This window comes from Choristoneura fumiferana, chromosome 15 (genome assembly GCF_025370935.1).
Source record: "Choristoneura fumiferana chromosome 15, NRCan_CFum_1, whole genome shotgun sequence".
Classification (NCBI taxonomy): domain Eukaryota; kingdom Metazoa; phylum Arthropoda; class Insecta; order Lepidoptera; family Tortricidae; genus Choristoneura; species Choristoneura fumiferana.
The window spans coordinates 13,153,329-13,177,385 of NC_133486.1; the positions used below are offsets into that span (position 1 = coordinate 13,153,329).

At 37.2% G+C, this 24,057-nt stretch overlaps 1 protein-coding gene, 1 non-coding gene and 1 pseudogene across 5 annotated transcripts in view; 2 read left to right on the forward strand and 1 right to left on the reverse strand.

Annotated features, from left to right (window-relative positions):
- The first annotated feature begins 1,696 nt into the window (after nt 1–1,696).
- On the forward strand, nt 1,697–1,768 carry TRNAD-GUC (transfer RNA aspartic acid (anticodon GUC)). Its single transcript has one exon. It is a non-coding gene; the product is annotated as a tRNA-Asp (tRNA).
- A 930-nt stretch (nt 1,769–2,698) lies between these two features.
- POSH (SH3 domain containing ring finger posh) overlaps nt 2,699–24,057 on the reverse strand; it is a 57,474-nt gene continuing 36,115 nt past the window's right edge. Inside the window, exons 12-17 of one of the 4 annotated variants that reach the window (XM_074098602.1) lie at nt 21,090–21,183; nt 20,635–20,705; nt 19,733–19,917; nt 13,285–13,392; nt 11,648–11,749; nt 2,699–9,765 (exon numbers count right to left, since the gene is read on the reverse strand). In XM_074098602.1, coding sequence (XP_073954703.1) covers nt 9,588–9,765; nt 11,648–11,749; nt 13,285–13,392; nt 19,733–19,917; nt 20,635–20,705; nt 21,090–21,183 — 738 coding nt within the window. In that variant the 3' untranslated portion in view covers nt 2,699–9,587. Of the gene's footprint in view, nt 9,766–11,647; nt 11,753–13,284; nt 13,393–19,732; nt 19,918–20,634; nt 20,706–21,089; nt 21,184–24,057 lie in introns of all 4 variants that reach the window. The other 3 variants (XM_074098601.1, XM_074098604.1, XM_074098603.1) reach the window with 3 other exon arrangements.
- LOC141435786 (uncharacterized) lies at nt 16,710–19,001 on the forward strand (annotated as a pseudogene).

The following is a 24,057-nucleotide window of genomic DNA, read 5'->3' on the forward strand; positions in this document are numbered from 1 at the left end:
TTATCGCGCGCTGTTCCCTCGGGAACTGTGCATTTTTTCCATGGCGCTATCGAAGTTTCTCAACTCTGACGCATCCATTGCTTTTTGTATGTTCATTTGCAGTTTGTATGTTCGTATGTTTGTCCGTCTCTCACGTCGAAACAGAGCGACGGATCGACGTGATTTTTGGCATACAGATAGTTTATAAATGGGCCAGAGTGACATAGGCTACATATTATCCCGAAAAAATGCAAAGTTCCCGAGGGAACAGCGCGCGATAACCGAATTCCACGCGGGCGAAGCCGCGGGAAAATGTTAGTACAAGTCAACGCACGTAAAAAGAGCTCTGGGTGGCTAGTGGAGGGGATACGTTTGCACATCTGTCAAGTTGACAGCCATTGACGTGACCGCTGCGCGCGCGCTCTTACGCCCCGTCCCGCGTCCCCCACTGCTCCGCCGCCAATTTGTTCCGTACCTATTTCGCACACTGCGCACTTGCGCAGGTATATCGCCAGTAGCTCTTTGTACGTGCATTGATTTGTATAATGTTTACTTATATTATACAAGTTTCCATGCTCTTCCATCGGACTTCAGTCCCCAGGCCTAACTCATGCCTGGAGAGATTTGGAGCCCCTCCCCACACCAGCATTCCACCGTTCCATCGAGAGCAAAACCTGGAGCGGGCATTTGCTAGTCCTGTACAGATGAAGTCGCGGGGTTGGAATAGGAGTTATTAAAAGATATTGTGCCAAAATCGTACACAATAAACAATAAGCTTTAATCAAACTTGGAACAATAGATCTATACAATTACTCACGCCATTGAAAATTGAAAGACTTATCGACTTAATCCTTGTGAAATTGTTCAGAAAATGACTAGTCTATAATCTATTATCAAGCCTTTGTACTTAGCAATATAGGTCTTAGAAATTTGGCCGCAGCTACTTTCGATTTTTGGAAAGTGTGAGGATAGTGCTCACTTTATGTTTTTATTTTTTCAGTAACACACGACGTTTCTGTCAGATAAGTACCTACCTACTTTCATTTAAATAAGTCTGAGCTAAGTTTTGACTGACTGCTTGAATACCTAATGCAACTTTGTAACCCGAAGTTGAAGAACATTGGTTTTGGAACACGAAGCAGTAAACCAGCGGTTGTATTGTCTTTGATAATAAAATTCAGCCTTATTCACATTTATCTGTCGTGTTGTGTTTTTCTCTCTCTCTCTCTCTATATATATAGCTTTGATGCGATACAACACAAGCCGTCACAATACACTGCATCAGATAAGTGAACGCAACCCAAAGACGCAACCATATAAAATAAATGAAACCGATATAGTGCCATCCACGAAGACGCGTGATTTTGTCAAAATTAGACAGGCCAGTTCACCAATAGTAGTTAGTCGACAGACTAACTATAACTGACGGATATCAGTGATGCCGTCTCTGTTTGTTTTGTCCGAATAAACAAGACGGCATTACTTTTATCTGACACGTTGGTCGACTAGTGGTGAAACAGCCCTAAATGACATTGTAATAAGAACCACGGCACGCGTCATCGTGAATGACTCTGCCTATACCGTTCTGATGCGTCACGAGTGTCACAATACAACATAACATGACAGATAAAATGTGAATGCGGCTTAACTCATTTTTACTGGTTTTGTTTCAAAGGATTAGATAAACTGGTTGCTAAATTTCAACGCCTCGTCTAAGTCTTCGGTAGTATAGTGGTAAGTATCCCCGCCTGTCACGCGGGAGACCGGGGTTCGATTCCCCGCCGGAGAGATTCTTTTTGCATTGTCTCCGCAATTTATTTGAGGTAAAAATTATTTACTTACTTTAATTCTTTATTATTAAAAAATGTTAACTAAATAAAACTTTTTAACAAAAAATATACCTCGTTGAGTTTCTTGCCAGATTCTTCTCAACAGAGGTTTTTCCTCTTTAGCTTCCGCAATTTTTTTTTTCTCTTAAACTCACTCTTTGTCGGACCCTAACCGATTGCTCCTCTCATCTACTCAAAGGTTGACTGGTAGAGATCCCTTAAAGGGATAAGTCCGCCTTTGTACAAGTATATCAAAGTTTGTCAATTGTGTTTTGTTTATTTTCTACAATAAAGAGTTTACATACATACATAAATATTGTAAAACTGTTAAAAAAATATACCTCGTTGAGTTTCTTGCCGGATTCTTCTCAACAGAGGTTTTTCAGAACCGGTGGTAGATTTTTTTTTGACATTCATAAGTGCTTATTTTAGCCTAAATTGAATACAGATATTTTGACTTTGATGTAATAATGCAGTTGTTCTTTCGATAAATAATATATTTTTTAACGTATTAGGTACATTATATTTGCTAGCTTATATTTTGCATTTATAAGCTAGTTAAAAAAAACATAATATTATTTTTATTCTTGAACCACATTTAGATAACTAATAATATATATATAATATATAAATACATTGGGACTTAACATACTTTATCATTACTATGGGGACGTATCAAAAGAACGCGGTACATTGCTTCGGGACAAGGAAGCGTTTAACAATAAGAGTTATACCTATTGGATGTAAAAATTAATTAGGATCTCATAGTCAACGCTAAACTTGCAATTTATTATAATACAAGCAAGCAAAACCAACGTCTCTTACTATTTGTTTGTATAAATCCATTGATAAAATCCTTCAAGGATACGAAAAACAAAATTAAACACAAATTTAAGAAGAAATCTTTATTTCATTTCAAAATTACCTAATCAACTCTTCGATATGATTTTCTTAATTTAAGTAGAAGCGAAAGAAACTCGACAAAAATAAAAATAAAAATCTGTCCATACACTTGCGCCATCTATCGGCGACTATTTGACAGCACATTGCCCGAGAATACAAAGGTTCCAACTGAGAAGGCGTCAACGGAGTATCAACTCAGTAGTATGTTTTAGAATACTCTAATGACAAATACTTGAAAATGTTACATGGAACCTTTTTATACTCAAGTGTACGAGAATGGGACAGGGACACTACAGCAACATAACACCGCCTATGCTTAATGTTGAATAAGAGGGAATAAAAAAATCAAAAGAACAAAACAAATTACCTATTCTTGTTATCAGATTCTCGTTCCATCAAAGCATTTACGTTTCGATTATCAAATAAATTGTCGTGGTTTCGTGTTCAGTTAAGGCTCGTTTTATAAACTCCCAACTAAACTCAGAAAGCATAGGCGGCAGCCATGTCTGTATCATCTGTCTAGAACATACGAAATGGATGAGTCTACGAATAGTAGAATAGTAACTACTACTGTTCCTGCGCCATCCAAATCCTACATCAACGTTGTCAAGAAGGGCGTACGCTGGCTGACGCGGTTTGCACGGAGCTGGTGGATGCTTTGTTGAAAAATAGTATGAGAAGCGCTAACTGCACTGGTTTGTACCTGCACCCGCGGCAACAGGCGTGCGCCCGCGCAGTGCACCCGCGCCAGCTAGCGTAGGCCCTAAAACATCGATAAAAACGCAAAAAATAAACACACTTTTAAAAAATACATCTCAGTTTCGTTGTGGATTATCATTAGGTTACACAAAGATATACAAAAAAAATTAGGATCTCAAATAAATACGCTTTAAAAATAAATCAGTTCTTTTTTGTGACAAGACTAATATGCCTAGGAGAGTACACATGTGGAGAGCGCCAAGTTCTATATTAAAAGGTCTTTGAATTAAAGTGAATTGAATGTCACACACGCACCGTTTTGGAAAGAAAGTAAATATACTCAGCAGCACAAAATTTGGCCCACTCTCCATACAAAATTACTTATTCCTGCATACATTAGAGGGCCAGATTTTTTGTCGCTCAGTATATTTATTCGTGACAACATGGGAAAAAATGCACATGTCACGAAATGCGATGTCTACATGTTACTGTTTATATGTTACTGATTGCAATTATAGCAGTAAGTAACTCTTTCTTTGTGAAAACAGTTGTAATGATGTCATATAAAAATAGTCCATTTATTATTTATGTTTACTTTAATCAAAATAAATCGATTCAAATATTTCGTTTACATTTTAAATATTTGTTTTATGTTTTCTAAAACTGTACTTTAATTTTCCTTTAGTTATTTTCTAACAATGCTGGATGTGTTTTGGGATAATACGTATATTCTAATCTATTATGTAAGATAATGTAACACTACATAAAAAAAAAAGTGTAAATTATAATTGTCTTGTACTTCATTTTTCGTTTAATAAGGAACAAAAGCGTACAATATATAGTGTATGTATGTAGTCTGGTATATTACTAAAAAAATACATTCACTAATTCTGTACCTTTTTGGCAATCAGTAAATAAAATAGTGTGTAATCGTTCACCTCAACTCAAATGCCTTTAAGTTAGAAAAAATGGCAAGAAATAAAAAAGCACAAAATCAAAATAGGTGTTAAATATAGGTATCAAAATTTCATCACTTGGGTCGCAACTTAGGTTAAGTAGACTTAAAAACTAATTAGCTCTCCATAAGCGAACTGACCTTTATAAAATTTGTCTACGAAAATTCGACTTAACATTTCCTTAGAGTAGACCATAGAGAAGACATTAATAATTTTCAATAAACACTAATTATATAAATCAATAACCAGCTTTAATTGAGCGGACTGTTTCTAAAGATTACGATGTTTTTAGTACGGAATTAGAAGCTTCAAACCTATCTTTTTTACACAACCACGGCTCGAAAGTGAGAGACAAGGATGAGATATGGAATTTCGGAGCGGCTAAAATATACAGTAGAAACGGTTCGAGTGTATAACACTACAAAATTTCAACATCGAATTGGCAATAATCCAATATCGGAAACCACGGAACGCTAAGGGCGCTATCAACTGTGATATCACTCAAAAATCTTAAAATTACCTAGGAATACGCAAAAAATATCTAAACGACATTACATATTTTCGCTAAAAATTTATACTGTTATTAAAATTTAACTATTTAAATAATCCTTATAAACAAAGATTGTTTTATACAGTCTCAATACCGTTAAAATTTAATTAACGAATAGTTCAACGTAAAAATTTAGTTTATAATATAAATTTATCAAAGTATATAAATAAACCTGAGTAATTGTACGCTAAATATTTATCTTACTTTATAATTATCATTATACATACTAATCGGGATAATGCCTTAACAATTATGTATAAAACAACTGAAATGCAAACACAACTTTGCAACAAAAGTTCAATATGGCAGTGGGTCCTAGAAATAAAACGTAATGTATTTAAAATAATAAGCGTATCCAACTTACTCGATAAAATAGTAAATTCAACCGAGAGTATGTTTAATAAAAAATAAAACATAACTAAAATATTACGAACTGAAATAAAACGCCTACCCTAAGTTATAAGAATATAGGTAGTTTAAATATTGAAAAATATACCTATGCAATTATAAATCTATGTACTTATTGTTAATCGGCTAGTCACACAAATGATACGAATAACAATGCATTACCATACACATTCGTGTTAGCAATGCCTCCTATGTATTTCACTCTCATTAAATCTACATAATATAGCGTTATATCGTCTTATGGAACTTTTACCCCATGTTTCACCATCCATTGATAAAATTTATTTGACGGATAAAATTAAATGTGATGCCGTCTCTGTTTGTTTTTTTCGAATAGACCAGGGTTTCTCAAACTTTCGGCTCCACGTACCCCTGTTAAAGTTTCCAGGTGACAGCGAACCCCTTAACTAATTAAATCCGCCCCCACCCCTAACCTCCCAAAGAAAACAATAAAATTGACTGTTGAACGACGAAATCAGTCGCGCGCGCGCCACCATGTGTGCCGCACTTGCCTGCCAGTCATCACGCGACCATTATGTAAATCTTGTCGCGAACCCCCTGCCGTCGAATGGCGAACCCCTAGGGGTTCGCGTACCCCACTTTGCGAAACCCTGGAATAGACGGAGACGGTATCACATTTATTCGTCATATAAAATTAATCAATGGGTGGTGAAACAGCCCCTTAGTCGGAGGTAACTGCTTGCAATCGGCCGATACTTGCATGGACTGTATGTGAGACAGACTGGGGTTTTAAATTAGCGCTGGGGGGTGAGGGATCCTGCCCCGCACCGTTGCCTTGTCGAGACAGCCGTGTTGCTGAGGTACTTTACTAGTTGATATCATTACACTATGACAAATCTTTCTTTTTTACAACATATGACAACGTTGGGATTAATTTTTGTAGCATTCGAGACAGTCGCTTTGTTTCTACTGCCTCGATCCTTTTATTTCGCTCTTTCTATATGCTAAATTTAGTATCATTAAAAGATCATATTTCTGTAATTTTCTGTTTTTTTTTTATATAAAATTATAAGTATTCGATTTGACAACACGATTTATTGAACTTCATTATGGAACGCAAAGTTCAAAACGTAAAAAAAATAATACCTATTCACTTTTGCATATAATGTAACAATATATTGTAGCTTTCAAAGAGCTTACAGCAACGACATAATTATAACACATGGATGATGTGTGAATCTAGCCGAGAAACATCACTTAATTTATCCGTGATATTTTATTACAAATAAGCGGACTACAATAACATTAACACCGAAGTGTCAACGGGACTCCATCTTGTTTCATTACAAAAATACATTACTCTGGACTCGTCTTTGGCCCACATAGTTTTTTCTATGCCTATTGCCGTACAAGAGAAGTTCATGAAGAAAACAATGGCCGTTCTAGAAATATCATACAGAAGACATCGGCAGTAGCATTCAGTCAAAACAATTGGGATCAAAAACACTGTGGCGATTTAAAAAAATACAGGTTATCAAAATTTTATAGTGGCCTTTTATTGCATTTCTATGTACTAACGTTTCGTGCTTCGATGTTATTTTTGACAAGACTAGTCAATTCAAATCCTCTTACACATATAATTCTTATAAAACATTCATTCAATTTTAAAAAACCTTATTAATCTCCCTTAAACATTAAAATTTCATTTTAACCCTAACTGTAATTAAATTAAGATTTCGATTTACAAAATCAGATCATACTCAATCACATTCAATCGGCTTGTGCAGCTCACACTTAACGACGTATCTCCCTGCTTTGTCCATACAAAAATGAGCTTTATTTACGCACGCTTACATCCTACTGTTGGTATTGATGATCAAACCTTGCAAAGGGGTCATTCGATAACAACTAGCAACGAAGCTTTCCGGAATATTTACTAATATTCACTCGCACTTATAAGTAGCTAGCTTATCGCGACTAGGCTACCTTCCTAGGGGAACCTTCCTTTATAAGTATATTTCATTCTGAGACTGTGGGACGTCTACAACTTGTGCACACAAGAATTACCCTCAATGTATGTTTCGCTTTTGATTTTTTAACGCCGAAATTCACTGAAACCAAAGGCACCCGATCAGCACCGTCTCGCCTCGAGCGGTTATTATTCTTCATATGGATTTGTATGGGCATGCGCTCACTACATCAACTCCGTACCGTCACCGGATCGTCTCACTCTCGCGACCGCCTGTGGACCACCTGTCGACAACGAGTGGACGCCGAAAGTCGAAGCGGTGCTGGTCGGGTGCCGGGTGGTTCTAATGAGTGTAACCTTAATCCTTTATGAATCTCTATCTTGATGAACGAACATTTTTTATTTCAGATAAATCTCTGCTGTTAACTCTACCCTTGATCAAGCTTGGCTTGCATGCGTGAAACCACAGCTTTAACCAGGTCATCCGTCCATCTCGTTGGTGGACGTCCTACGCTGCGCTTGCCGGTGCACGGTCGCGGTATAATTTAAATTACTTAATAAATGGTTATCTGATAGTTGCACGCTGTATGTCCATTTATTATTCAAAGGGGCACCTTAGCTTTGTAATTACGACCCTTGTGTCGTGCCATACCCACTAAACTACATTTTCTTTGAATCAATCACGTATGACGTCATACACGTTTGATCATACATTCGACAGTAGTGTTCAAATACGTCACAGTTATTTATTCATAGTTGTCATTAGAACTCAGTTTTCTGTAAAACGGAGCCGAACTAGACCTTGTTTTAAACCTACGGCCCATCATACAAAGAAACGTACGACCCGTTTTTGGATAAATATATATGTGCCGACTGACGTAGCTGTCTGTCACGTGCTCGCAGATCAGCAAAATAATTTGTATTAGTATATACAATACGGTATTTGACAACTCCTGATTTTGCCATATCCTAATATTATTATGAAAATATAGATATACAGATAGTGTTTAGCGAAGAGAAAATTTAAATCGGTTGAAAATTGGATTTAAAGTGATTTTTTGAAAAATCTATACAATATACCTGTCTCTTTCTCAAACGCTTTTCTCTATGCAGCAAGTATGGCGGTACTGGCGTGTGACGTCACATGCCAGTATGTCTTTCTCTGTCTAATCTTGAATTTCAAACCTTTATAACTTTGTTATTTGTAAAGTTAGCTTAAAAATTGTTTATCTATTCGATAACAGGCATTGTGTAGTTTTAATTTATAAAACATATACAAAATAGTCAAATACCGTATTAGGAAAAATATGATTCCCGAATGTTGCTTTCACAGATGTTCTAAGAGGAATAGAAACATTGTAACTGGCATATGTAACTGTTTTTTTTTTCTTTTGCTGCGTCTGGATGCACCTATTTTTTTTCGTGTTTTGATAGAATTTACTAAATCAAGGTGCTTGTCACTGAAATAATCTTTTTTTTAGCATAATCTCTGCAATAATTAATTTTTTCAACAACTTACTCCCGGCCTTGTTACAGGCTGAGCCTCCGACCATGGGGCTTTAAATACTTGGTTCGATTCTACTCACATAACCAAGCTGCTTTTGTTTTGTAACATAAATAACTTGAATTTAGATATAATCGTTAAATCAGTGTACCGGACATGGCGGTGTAATCACTGTCTCATGGTACAAAGGCAAAATTTCCTTCCTACGGGGGCCTTCAAATAAATTGACATATTATCCATAAGATAAACATTTATCAATGTGTTGTCAATTTAGTATTGTATTGCATATATTAAAAATTATATTAAATCTGTATGAAAAAAAAGTCGCAGAACAAAAGTAGCTCTCTAAGTTATCGAACATTACATTTAAAGCCCATGGTCAGAAGAGGCAACCTGTATCATCCTTTTTTTTATTTTATTTTTTTATTCGACTGGTTGGCAAACGAGCAAGTGGGTCTCCTGATGGTAAGAGATCACCACCGCCCATAAACATCTGCAATACCCCTGTTATTGCAGATGCATTGCCAACCTAGAGGCCTAAGATGGGATACCTCAAGTGCCAGTAATTTCCTCCCTCTTGTCAGCAAAAGTAAGCAAAGTTCCAACGCTAAAGCGCTTTTAGCTCGCATATTTCTATTCCTCTTACCATTATACCTATGGTCGCTTTATACCGCCACAAGCTTGCCACAGCCCCACTCGTCTTGTACCAACCTTTTTTCACACCTTCATAATGTATTTTTATACTAAGCACTGCGCTGTACATGTCCTTGAACTGGGCTTCACGAAGATGCTAGAAGAGCGTCCCGAACCGGCTGGGCGTCGGCCGAGGTCAGTCCCGCGGGCAACTCTGCACGAACGAGGCCGGGAACAGACCGGTCCTCCCCGTCCGTTGGAGGGTGCCTTTGTACCAGCCGTCGCCACGCTTCTTTGATACTATCACTATATCGTCCACTTTGAGTTCCAGCTCGTACTCTGAGTTTGGGGGATAGGGAACTATACAGCGGAATCTGGAAGAGAATTTGTTGTGATCAAAATTTAATAACTCATCAGTCATCACCCACTATAGGACACAGACCTCCTCTTAGAATTAGATAGCTTGGGCCGTAGATTCCACGTAGGCCAAGTGCGAATTTGAACACGCACATCATTAAAGGATGGTATCTTTGCGATGTTTTTCCATCATCATAAAGCTCATGATAAATTTCAAATGCTGCATATAAAATTAGAAAAATTCAGAAGTGTGACCCTAGGCTCCAACCCACGACCCTCTGATTGAGAGGCCACAGGTTAAACCACGAGGCTACTACGGCTTTGGCATTGGTTTAAAAAACCACACGTAGTTATATTCAATAGAAAACAAAAAAAAAAAAAATAACTGTGACTTCGCTAATTCGCAAATTCAGTTGCCTATTCAGTGATTTCATCAATGAAATTTTGATCAATGAACATTTAACTAAAGAGATCTTAAGATAAACTTGTAAAATTAAATAAATGGCTGTAAATTTTACAATTAGATACTTAAAAATAATCTGAGTTATCACTTTTCAAGGCGAAAATAAGGGTCAATAAACTTTTATTAAGATAATTTATGTGTTCGTATTCTGTCTCGTAACTCAGGAGACTTTAGTGATACAAAGGCCAATCAACTTTTTTACCGACACTAATCTGTCCGCGAAATTTTTCAAACAATTGAAGATTTTTGTAAGTAAACATATACATGCCATCCTAATGTAGGGACTAGGCTGATTACCGCTGGCAGGTGGTAATAATGGTAGTATTTTTATATTGTATGTTTCTAGAATTTGACTTTAAAACGATTGACAGCGGTATACATGCCGGAGGACAGATTGCTCCCGACAGCCTGAGCGGCTGGAACTATCTATGTAAATGTAAGTATTTATAAGTTCTACCAAGTTCTACAATAAATCTAAAACAGCGGAAGAATAACCTTGTTTAATTGATATGAGTTTAAAGTCACGCGCGTAGATCCCCATTACCTAAGCTCTTACCAAGTTACAGTCCCCACACTACGTAAGTTCAACCTATTAAACCGTGAAATATCTTGTTGGAAGTACGATTTTTTGGTAACGCCAGAGACAATTTTGGTAACGCAGGAGACGCCCAAAGTGTCGGTAAAATTGATGATTGGCCCACAATCTCTTAGAAAAATGTTTGCAATTTATGCTATAAGCGCGCTTAGATGAGCCATGAAGTAATTGCCTTAAAACTGTTACAACTCCCAACTTTTAGTGGATTTGTACCCCATAAAATAAGAACATACAATAAGAACTCAGGAGACGTTACCATGGCAACAAGCTGCACTAAAAATTTGATTAACCCATAAAGCACTTAATACAGTTTTGGAATTATTTATTAAATGTCAAATACCCACAAGAGTATTTTTCAAAAAGTTGTCCCGTCATGAAATTGACAAGAAATCAGTTTTGTCAAGAAATTATTAACCCTAAAGACGAGATCATAAAACATAAACTACATAAAGCATCCAAAATTTCTTGACGTAAGGAAAACGTCACGAAATCTTGTGAGGAAAAAATCGTAACTATGTAACTACTCGTACATCAGTTACACAAAAGATCCCTACGGGTCGAAGTGTATCCGCAAGGGCCCCTAAGCATAAGATAAGACTCGTACATCAAAACTTTCTATTGGATCCAACAACAAAGATTATCTGACTTTTTATCACTTTTACCACAATGTTTTGTATATATTTAAAAACAATATGACTTATTTTTTGTGGTGAAATAGCGACAGGATATACATTTTTTTTTTAAATAAGTGGACAACTGAAAAATTTAAAAATGGACAACTTTTTGAGAAATAGTCATAAGCGTTAGGAATAATTGTGATGTTCATAACATAACACAATACCTCTCTTTGACCGGTTGCGAGTGGTGCCTGTCGCGCCTTGTCCCCGTCACATCCAGCGACTGCGACTTCCGATGCTGCGACTGCCACGGCCCGTCGTTCACTCTACTGTTCAACGAGTCCACATTCAACATTTGTTCACATTGAATTAACAGGTCGCGCATTATTTATCGTACATTCCGGGTCGGCAAGTACCCGGGGGTACATTAACCGCACGGTTTACACCCTTTAAATCTTTGTTTGTACCCACTATGCGGTTAGCCGCGCGTTTGAGAGCGCCATCTCTTTCTCAAGCGGTACATTGAAGAGGGACGGCGCGCTAAAACCGCAGAATGTGTACGGAGCCTAAGCGTAAACGATTCTGACTAATATACGGCAATACAAAACGAATCCAGAATATTTAGTCCAGTACGTAAATGCACCTGTTATTTCTTTTACCGATAAAATTCAAGATGATGTCACGTCATCGAAGCGTTACTCTGAACCACGGAATATAAAAAGCTAGACGAAATGGCACGTCAACAGGACACTCCGATCAATAAGTTCAATAGGGAAGTTGACACCATTAAAAAATAATTCGAAGACACGACTCCAGTTAAAAAAACGCTTTATTTTAGCCCTGAAAACCAGATTAATTTTCGATTAACTGCAAAATTAGATTTTTTGTTGCTTTAAAACAAATAAATAGTTGATTGAGTGTGCGAACAAGTGACGTCATAAGTTGCTATTTCCATTCAAACTCTATGGGAGAATTGTGCTTTGACAGCTCATAAAAAGTACGTCAGCTGATTGGTGGAGTCAACATCCCTATTGAGCTATGGTCATTATTGTAATAGTTAGTTTAATATGGTTTAATTTCATAGTTATTTTTTTTGTCAAATTTGAATTTGATATTTTATTATGGTACAAACTAGGAGCTATTATGAGATTTTTTCTTTCTCAATTTCAATCAAAAATTCATGAAATACTTTCACAAGACCAGAAGGGGGCTGAACTTGCTTACCCAATGGCTGAGAAATACTCTGGAGTCATTTTGTGATACCTGCTTTATATTATACGCTTGTCAGTCAACAAAAAAGCTTGGTTTGTATGTTCCGTTTCTATACAATTTAATAAATTAATCGACATAAAAAAAACACATACGCAATATTTTACGCGAAAATCAAATATTGGTCAAAATCGGTTACGCTTCGAGGGAAGAAATCTCTGTTGGTATATAAAACTTGTAGAAGTAAAATTAAAATTAAACTGCATTTTATTTATTTATTTAATTAATTAGAGGATGCTGATGTCTATGCAAATGATGTGTAAATTAGTAAGTGCAAACAAGGATACGGGAATGATTGCAGAACAATAAAACGAAGCCAAACAAAACACATAACATAACAATATGTCATAACAATGCAGTTTAACCCTTAATAAGGCCCCATTTATTAGAGCATACTATCACAGAATCAAAAGCAGCTATCGAATACATACCTGACAAAGAATATTTTTAAAGCTAGTCGTATTTTCAATAACTACAATGGAAATTGTGACGTATCAAGAAATTAATAAGGTTCAGTTTCCAACTCAATGTAACCTCTACCTTATTAAGGGTTACGACAAAATGTGATGATGTCCCTCTGGGGAGGCCCTACCTGAGCCGTGAGTCGAGCTGCGCGAGGCGGTCCTTGTGCCTGGCGCGGTCGCCGGCGGTGGCGCTGGCCGGCAGCGCGCGCAGCAGCTGCGACGGACACGAGCCCGACCTGCCCGCACCCGCGCCACAACCCGACAATATTACATCAATGCTATCGATTGCCCACCTCCACTATTGTTTCAAGTTTCAACTATTTTATGATGTTAAAAAAAAAAACTGTGCGTATCTAGTCGCATAATTGTTGAAAGTTATATCGTAATGTTTGTCAGAATTTTTGTTACTCATAATTTTTTTTCGGCTGAAACCGTAATTTTTCAGAAATTTTAAATGGTCATCCTGTAGAAAACTGTAGGTTAAGTTTGTTTTATATATGAACAATTAATGGATTCAGAAAAAAAGAGTTATGACCAACAACACATTATCACAAACATTATTATGACGCATAATTATGCGAACTCGAAAAAAAAAACACCGTTGTTTAACACAAGGGAAATCTCTCTCCTGACGAATGTTATTGCCTATGTTACTCGTAGGATTTTAATGCTACATTAACGCAATCTTGTTAGCGACAAACTGACTGTATAATACTAGTTTTTTTTTTTTATAAATTAGTTCTTACAGTGATTTTACTACAAGGGCTAACAAAAACGTTTAATTATCATACTGTGGTCGATCCTGTTATTCTAGTATAGTTACTATTTTATTGCTACATTGACGCATATCGTGTTTTTTCACAATTTAGCTCTGTTTTTAATTTGTCATAATATAAAGCTCCTTTTTGCCCTGTCATATAAACGCTCGTTTAGAATACAAATATTGTTAATACTTGCTTGTGCAAATTAATTTGTTTATTTCAGCTATTACAGTAAGATTCATCGAAAAAAAAAAACTTAAAATTTCCGTACTTCAAAAGGAACACTTGGCAAATTACACGAGGGCATGAATTATGAGGTCCTATAATTATTGTCTTACTCTGGTTCGACAAATACTCGATCGTATATTAACCGCGTTCTGATACTCAGATTTAATGCGAATAAATATTTTTTGTTATATCATCGGCTTGTGGCAGTTACCAACATGTGAATCCAAAACAAACATGTGACAATGTGCTAGGTTAGTACGAAGCAATCCATTAGACACACATATAATCTCTGATACAGCCATGTCAAACGAAAACACATAAAAATGTAAGTCAATTGAAAACAGCCAAGCCGTTGGACCACACTTGGAAAGGGTTACGTAAATTCACGCAAGGTTGGGGGGGTTCGGAAAATATGTATCACGATTATTTATTTTTTCGCAAGAAACAGTACAGATGTATTGAATAATGTTTTGCCATCGTATTTTGTCGGAAAAGTTCGTATTTATCTGGCTTTAGTAAACTTGAGTAAGCTAGTTGAGATAGCTAGATAAAAACGAACATTTCCGACAAAATACGATGGCAAAACATTATTCAATAGATCTGTACAACATTGCGATCTCACGACATCTTATCAAGGAGGAAGGGAGAATGTTAAATCGAATAAATTAATGTTCGTACTTTTATGTTGGAAATGAATATGCTTGTCCTTTAAAAGTACTATTTTATTAACAAGATTTTCAGTATGTATGTCTATGGTCACCGTACTTTTGGCCTACGTTGTTCTTAGTTTGACATGACTGCTGTAAAATAACGTAACTCCAATTTTACGAATTCTTAAATAAACTCATAAGTACAATGCATTTAATTTTTAAAGACGTCAATTAGTTTTAATATTTTAGTCTCCATTTTGTAGTAGGTAAAATTAGAGTCACATAATCACATTGAAAAACCCACAGATAGCTGATCAGTTGGCGTTAAATTTCTATTGAATATCAGAGAATTGAAACGTTCAAAAATATGTAAACGCAACTTTATTGCCACAATACAAGAGTTTCTCAAAAAGTTGTCCCGTCATGAAATTGTCAAGAAATCACTTTGTCAAGAAATTATGAACACTAATACGAGATCATAAAGCATAAACTGCATAAAACATCCAAAATTTATTGACGTCAGGAAAACGTCAGGAAAGCTTGTGAGGATAAAATTGTAATTTTGTAGCTACGTCCAAACTTTCTATTGGATCCAACAACAAAGAATATCTGACTTTTATCACAAGGTTTTGTATATATTTAAACATAATATTACTTATTTATTGTGTTGAAATAGCGTCAGGATTTTTTTTTAATAAGTGGACAACGCAAGCGTAAGGGCGTGTTCAAATATTTAATATCTTCGTAAGTTTTAAGCGGCCATAATCTCAGCTGTCTGTGAGTACAGTCGAACAAACTGATTCATGTACCAGGTCAGAACCTTTTAATAATCAATTAAATTCCCTTGACAAAAGTATGGGATGCCAACATGACATTAGTAGCACAAAGGTTCCACCACCCTGGTACATACATTATTCAGTTTGTTTGACTGTACCCAAGTTAACATATAAACATGCTACCAACATAATGCACACAATGCTAGGACGGGGACAAACGTGAAAAGCCCACTAGTGGAATGAAGGGGACTGGATATGTGGGGTTATTTTAGAATTTAATATAACTTGAAAAAATAACACTTAAAATTAACTAGGAAGTCAAGAGACGATTGCTGTTGCCTTACTAAACCAGTTTCACATCACAAATCAGCTTGTTAAATTTCCTTTTAAAAACTTTTACAGAAGGATTATTACCATCTTCGGCCTATATACCTCCCACTACTGGATATGTGCTTCAATCCAGTCTTAACAGACTAACTTAGAGTTTAAAGGATTAAATTTCCGTGAACGAAAACATGGCGAGAAAATCAGCATTCAACTGCGAAACAGTTCAATGGTGTGTGTGAAGTTTCCAATCCGCACTGGGCCCGCGTGGGAACTACAGTCCAAGTTATTTTATTATGAGCAGAAGCACATACCCAGCAGTAGGAGGTATATAGGTCCAAGATGATAATACCCTTCATACAAAATTACCGATTTTGCATACATTTGAGGGCCAGATTTTTTGCCGCTCAGTATATAATAATCCTTCTGTAAAAGTATTTAAAAGGAAATTTAACAAGGCCTCAATGGAACTATGGCCATAGATCAAACCACAAGACTAACCAAGGCTAGATCATAAAGTATGGCGTAGTCTAGTGTTGGAGGCAAAGACCCACTTTCGGTCACAGTGCCCATATAGTAAGTATTATCCCATACTCTGCCCTCCAAAGCCAAAAGGCAGTATCTCAAAAAAAAAAACACTGACTTATATATACCATGTGATGCAGAATGTCTTAGGGTCTCCCCAAATCTTTCGACGCGGAATCAGCTTAAGCCGACCAAAAAACGCTTTATGTCCACGCAATAAGAGCGAAAAAGACGTCTTCTCGTCGCTAAGCGTCGTTTCGCGTCGATCGACTTCTTTTTCGCTCTTAGGGCCTGGACACATGTCGCCGGTACGGTGCCGTCTACGGTGTCACGGCGCGGCGCCGTCAAACGGCGTCGTGCCGAAACACGGTGCCGCGTACGGTGCCGTACACGGCGCCGCGAACGGCGTCGTACCACGGCGCGGTGCCGTGTACGACGCCGTGCACGGTGCATCGCTTGGTAGTTTAACTAGTTTACGTTTTGCTGCTGAACGCATAACACGCAAGTAAATAGTGCATAAAAATGGCTGAAGATTATGATGTAGATTTTATAATTTCTTTAGTGGAAGCTCGTCCTGTTCTTTGGGACAAGACGAAGGAGGAGTATAAAAATAAAATTTTAAAAACAGAAGCTTGGAAAGACGTCTGCCAAAATATTGTTCCATCTTTCAACGAAAAGGATAAAAAAGAAAAAACAAAAATCGGTAAGTAAGACTATTTATATATATATTTTTAGTATACTTATATTATTTTTTATAACTGAATTATAACGTGAATACAATAAATGTAAATGTGATGTCTTGAAATAATAGCCAGTTAGCATCGGTTATAATTTTCTTGATGTAGGTAGTTGTGATTTTTTAATATTTTATAGAGAGGCGGGTAAGAGAATTTGCGGGTAAGTGGCCATGCATTGTCACAGTTATATTTTGCTTAGTTGCCAACTAAGAGCACCGGCGTCACTGTTGAAATATTTACAGAATTCGTCTCGTATATTGACTGGATTTGTTAAGGAAACATTATCCGTTGTTTGTTGAATGTTTAATAGGGAGTCGTCAATGTATAACTCCTCTGACTTTCGTATTCCATCTCGATCTACAACAAAATTGTGTAGAATACAGCATGCTTTGATAATATCTGTCGCAAAATTATATTGAACATTTAAGGGTCGGTGAAATACACGCCATTTATTTGCGAAGATGCCGAAAGCACACTCGACATACCTTCTTGCTCGACTCAAACGATAGTTGAAAACTCTTTGTTCTAAGCTCAGGTGTTTTCCTGGATACGGACGCATTAGATTGTTCATTAACGGTAGGCCCTCATCAGCGATAAAAACATAGGGAACAGATTTTTCAAGCCCAGGTAAAGGCTCTGACGCTGGTACTGGCAGTCGATTTTGTAATAATAATTCGTATAGTTTTGTATTGTGAAAAATCGTGGAATCACATTCCTTTCCATACGATCCTATATCGACATATACAAATCTATATTTAGAATCCACCAATGCAAGCAAGACTATAGAATTATAGCCTTTGTAGTTGTAAAAAAGAGATCCACTGTGAGCAGGACAGCAAATTCGAATATGCTTCCCATCCAATGCCCCCATGCAATTGGGGAAATTAGTTTTTATGTCAAAATCTTTAGCTATTTGTTTCATTAGCTCTGTGGATATTTTCAGCATGCTTTCACTTAAAAGGATGTCCCATATAGCACGACAAACTTCTCGTACAATTTTCCCGATTGTAGTTTTTCCACGATAATCTGTGAATTCCATATCTCGAAATGAATTCCCCGTTGCCAAAAACCTGGAAAAGAAACATAAATAATTACACTTTACATTTTAGTTTTTTTTTATTTCAAACTTTTTTTTATTATGATTGTTACAGGTAATGAAATAGTAAAGAAATGGACCAATGTTAAAGATAATTTTACGAAATATATGAAGAAGGTGGAACTTTCAAAGAAATCTGGTGCTGGTGCCAAATATATAAAAGAATATCATTTGTACAAACAACTCATGTTTTTGTACAAAAATGCACCAAATTTAACTGACTCTAGTATAGAAGAAGAAGAAGTATCTCAAAATCAAAACACAAGATCACGATATCAACCCACAAGTACAGTTACGCGGAAACGAAAACCAAGTTGCGATGAATTTGAGAGAAAAATTGTTGAGACATTAGCCGCTCCAGAAAATCGCCATCTGTCATTTTTTTAAAGCTATTTTGCCGTCTTTAAACAAGTTAAATGACCAGCAGACATTGATGTTTCAAAGTGGAGTTTTAAAGATTTTAACGGATTTTAATCCACCACCGTGCCCCTCATACAGTGGGTATCAGACATCAACATCCGATAGTAATTATTATCAAGCACAAGCTACCAACTATCAATCGACTTATAATTCATCCACGTCAAGCACAAATCGCCGCCGCGAAACATCACCAGATTTGGATCAGATTCTATCGAATTCCACAGATACACAAGAATCCGAATACGACTTCTCTTAAAACATGATCAATCACGAAAATTACTATTCCTTTGATAAAAATAAACAAATCAATGTATAACTAATTATTTTATTTCTTACCTTATAGTTAATCCAAGCATTTCCAAAGGCTCAACAGGTTTTCTGAATACGTATTGCTTTTGTATACGACTCGCTATCTTGGATAACAGTTCTTCAAAAGTTGATATGGACATTCTCAAATACTCGTAAAATTTGTCATCCCCACATATTTTCAGTGCTTCATATTTTCTCTTAAAATGACCTCCATCATGGTTCATTAAAGACATGTATGGATTCACCCAATATCTTCGTTTCTGTTTTTTCTTCATTCGTCGTCTTAGCAGTAGGAGCAGGAGAATACGTTTTTCTTGGTCCATGTCAAGGCAAAAACTGTATACTTGTATATATTTAAAACGACAACTGTTTTGTATATTTGAACCGATGGTTGTACTTGCGTGTTATGCGTTCAGCAGCAAAACGAAAACTAGTTAAACTACCAAGCGATGCACCGTGCACGGCGTCGTACCACGGCACCGCGCCGTGGTACGACGCCGTTCGCGGCGCCGTGTACGGCACCGTACGCGGCACCGTGTTTCGGCACGACGCCGTTTGACGGCGCCGCGCCGTGACACCGTAGACGGCACCGTACCGGCGACATGTGTCCAGGCCCTTATTGCGTGGACATAAAGAGTTTGTTGCTGGGCTAAAGCCGATTTCGCGTCAATAGGTTTGGGGAGACCCTTAAGCTACTCAATAGTATTAATACTGGCCAGTATTGCCAACTGGCAACCCTCTATACCTTACCTGACGTGTACAGGGTGATGCTGAGCCGGCAGCAGCATCAGCGAGGAGCCCGGCGCGTCCTCAAACACGGGATTGTCCATGCTGTACCCGACGGGCGGCGGAGACTTGCACTTCTTCATGGCAGCGAGACGCTTCATCAGGCTCACGCCCGTTGATATGGACTTCTCAGGCTTCTTGTCTTTTGACTGGAAGGAAATACGTATACAAGGTGTTAATTAAATAACTGAATACCACAAAACAGTCTTCTCAGAATCGCGAGTTGAATCGATTGTGTTTTAAATCGGGTTGTGTTTGTGTTTTTAAATCACTTTTTTATTGTACCTAGTCTATATTGAAAATACAAACTGAAATATAGATGCACAGAAAAACCAGAAAAATAAGACCAGCACTGGGAATCGAACCCAGGTCCTCGGTATTCCGTACCGCGTGCTATACCGCTACACCACTGCTGGTCAACGGTACAGACACGAATTTCCCCTATGCACATCTCAGCTTGTTTGAATGAAAAATACAAAAAGATTCCAAAAAAACAATCCTAGTCTATATGTCCAATTAAACTTTTTAGCGAGGTTGCATACTATTTAGATAATTTAATACTGGCAGTTTTGCTGTCAGATTGACTTTCTTCTAAAAACGTCGAAGCGCAACTGACCAATGAGAGTGTACCTACAGTTAGAGATCAAGTAGAATTACCGACTTGGCAAAACACACTAAGAATTTTTTGAAATAATGAAGGTATATTTGAAAATAAATGTGGCTAAAACGAGAGGTTTTTCTTCCGTTTCACACTAAGCGTTTTCATTAATTTAATAAAATGATTGATTATACGTTTCAAATAAAGTCTCAGATACACAAATAACATCAAAAGTCGTGGAAGTCTATTGTTATTTTGTAGTTCTTACTTTTGCTTCTGATTTGGGCGTGTTCTGCTGCGTTTGCGCACCGGAACTCCAAGGATACGACATAGGTTGAGCTAAAAAAATATAATAATACAGAGTTGATTTCTATAATATGTATATTATCGGTGTATGTACATCACGTCATCAAATGAGAAAAAGTTGAGAGTAAATGTTTACTCTGGTTTAATTCAAAGTAGCTCCCCGCCTCGTCTTCGCAAGTATTCTCAGATTTGAGGCTGTTAAAAAAACTAAGCTGAGGGAGGAATTTAGATTTTTTTAAATCTCGTGTCGACATATCGATATTTCAGGGTTATCCGATATACCGTTGCATCCATAATCTCGATCAGAAAGCGCGAATCAATCAAGCAGCCATAAATCTCCAAAGCAATGACTTTGGGGACAATGGTGCCGCGTCGCGTTTTGAGCGGCTCTAGTGTAACCAAATAATAATGGTCTACCTGGTGCGTTAAGCGGGCTGTTGGCTCTCGGCGGCGCGTCGGGCGGCGCGGGCGCAGCCGGGACCGGCGCCGGCGCCGGCGTCGGGGCCGCCACCTGAAACACGACACTCATCAGCATACATCGTTATCGCGGGAGCAATAACAAATCAGTTAAAGAATAGATACAACAGAATGTCTATTTATTAAAACAGATATATTCAGCCTACAAATTACCACAGAAGATTTTGTTTGACACAAACTAACGTTGTACTTAGAGCAATATAATTTTGTATCGCGAACCTGTAATTCAGGATAATCCTTTATCCATAACTCCACAAATTCATCGCACGTTTTTTTCCTTAATTATGTTGTTAACACAATTATTATTATGAATAATTAATAAATGACAGTGTCAAATAGGAAAAGTGACTGAAAAGTTAATTTATCTTTTTAAGTATGTACTATCAATCAAGTCAGGTATGGAGGTCTGATGTTAGAAATAAAGTTAATACATTTTGAACTCGTAGGCATAAAATGTTGCTCGATGTAAGTGTCACTTCTGTTATTACTTATTTGTCATAATCTGTCAGTTCTGTCAAATTGTTTTTGCTCCCGCGATAACGATTTATGCTCATCAGTATGGCTTACAGGTCAGCCCGGGGTAAGGTCGGGGCACTTTGGCCCTGAAGGGTAACTTGGAATTAACTTGGTGCAGAGGCCGTATTGCCTAATGTTTCTGACGCTCGCGATCGCAATCAAATGACAGATTTCGCATACAAAAACTGTCATTTGATTGCGATCGTGAGATTCAGAAACATTAAGCAATACCGCCTCTGGCTTTATTATTGTTATGAGAATATGGCTCTTTGCTTTAGTTGGTGTTAATTGATAGATCACGTTTTTATGTTATTATTTTACGTAACTTTTTATTGTACATAAAACATATAGAAATAACTGTTAACAAGAGAAAGAGATGCACAAAGGCGAACTTATCCCTTAAAGGGATCTCTCCCAGTTAACCTTTGAACGATTAAAAGGACATAAGAAACAAGAGTAGACATTACAATGGAAAGATAAAAGCACCGAAATTTTTAATTCACCGAAGCAATACATGAAAAATAAATAAATAAATACCTACACATGCCTACATATATGGGTGCACACCAACGAACAAATAATAAGTCAGGAAGCGTAACTCAGAACAAATTCCACAGAAAAAGTGGCCATACCTAAAAACAAAACGACTTATGATTCAAATACGAATCAATTTCAAGGTTGCAAATAGACGTGCTTGTTGATTGGTTAAAATTCAGAAACAAAGCAGGGATTGGTTGGCTCGCGTGATGCAATGTCAGATGCACGTTTGTATATAGACAACTGGCGTTTAGACGGATCACTTCTTACATCTAACGTTTCAATGACGTGTCATATATTGATAATGACAGCTCGTTTTTTAAGCGACTTAAAGGAAAAGGAGGAGGTTATCAATTCCGTTGTATTTTTTGGCTGTTACCTCAGAACTCCGTCATTTATGAACCGATAATTATTTTTTTTTCGTTTGTTTAGGAATACCTTTAATTAAGTCTCATAGGCACAAAATCAGGATCTGATGATTGGATCCTAAGGATATCGAGGGAGCTCTTCAAATATTGTAGGGACACCTAAGGTAATTTGGATATTTTGAACATGACTACCGTGAGACTCACTCATATTAAATGATATTGTAACGGATAACTCACGTCTTAATCCGAGTTTAGCTCGACATGTTTCGGGCTATTTCGTAGCCCTTCTTCTCAGGAGCACGCGAACGCGACTCGGCGGCTGCCGCAACACGCACACTACGCGCCACCGCTCTGCTCGCGCGACTGCCCTAACTTGGATATATTAAGTAGTAACTCGTGCATTTGCTCCTGAACATCATCATTTGATGAAGTGGAACTAATGATAAAGACAAGTGAAGACCACAGTTGACCACCGGAGTTAGGTACTACTCAATAACAAGTATTTCACGGGTTTAATTATTTTAACACAGTTGCTAAGCAATTTATGCTCCTCGTAGAGCTTGTCTAATTAAAAATGACGCACCCTACCACCGCATTTACGCACATGCGCAATTTAGAATACAGACGGCATACACGCATAAAGTAGTTGTTATTGGTCATTCAGTTCCCCGTTAGACTCAGACGTAGAAGCACGCATATTTAGGTCGCAAAAGTACCGTCAGCATGTCACTCAGAAATGTGTGTTCATGCAGTTCCTGCACTGTAAGAACACACACAAATACACACAAACCCATCTATCACCACCACCACACTACACTGATGCGTTTCGAACTCAACCAGAGCTCATCTTCAGAGCAACGCAACCGTTCACCATCTACCAGATGTTAGACTAACAAACCAAATAAACCTTTTAATTTGTCACTGTAATTTCCCAAGTACCCACTTTATTTTTCTCAAAAAACTACCCACAAAAATAAACAAACTTCAATCGTCACATAAAACTACCTTGAAATTTTTAACCGACTTCAAAAAAGGAGGCGGTTATCAATTAGGTTGTAATTTTTTTTTTTTAATGTTAGTTACCTCAGAACTCCGTCATTTATGAACCGATTTGAATTTTTTTTTGCGTTCGTCTAGGAATGTCTTCAATTAGGTCCCATAAGCACCAAATCAGGATCTGATGATTGGATCTTAATTAAATCGAGGGAACTCTTCAAATGTTGTAGGGACACCTATAGTAAATTGGATATATTTAGTAGCAACTCGTGCATTTACTCTTGAAAATCATCATTTGGTGATGTGGAACTGATGATGAAGACCACAGTTGACCATTGGAGTTACTACTCAATAACGTATTTCACGGGTTGAATTTTAATGACTTTGACATACTCACAAATATTAAGGTCGTTTATGCACTTAACATTAAGGTCGTGTATACATATTTTTGTAACTTCGGCCGTGTCAATATCTCCTGAGCTACGTAACAG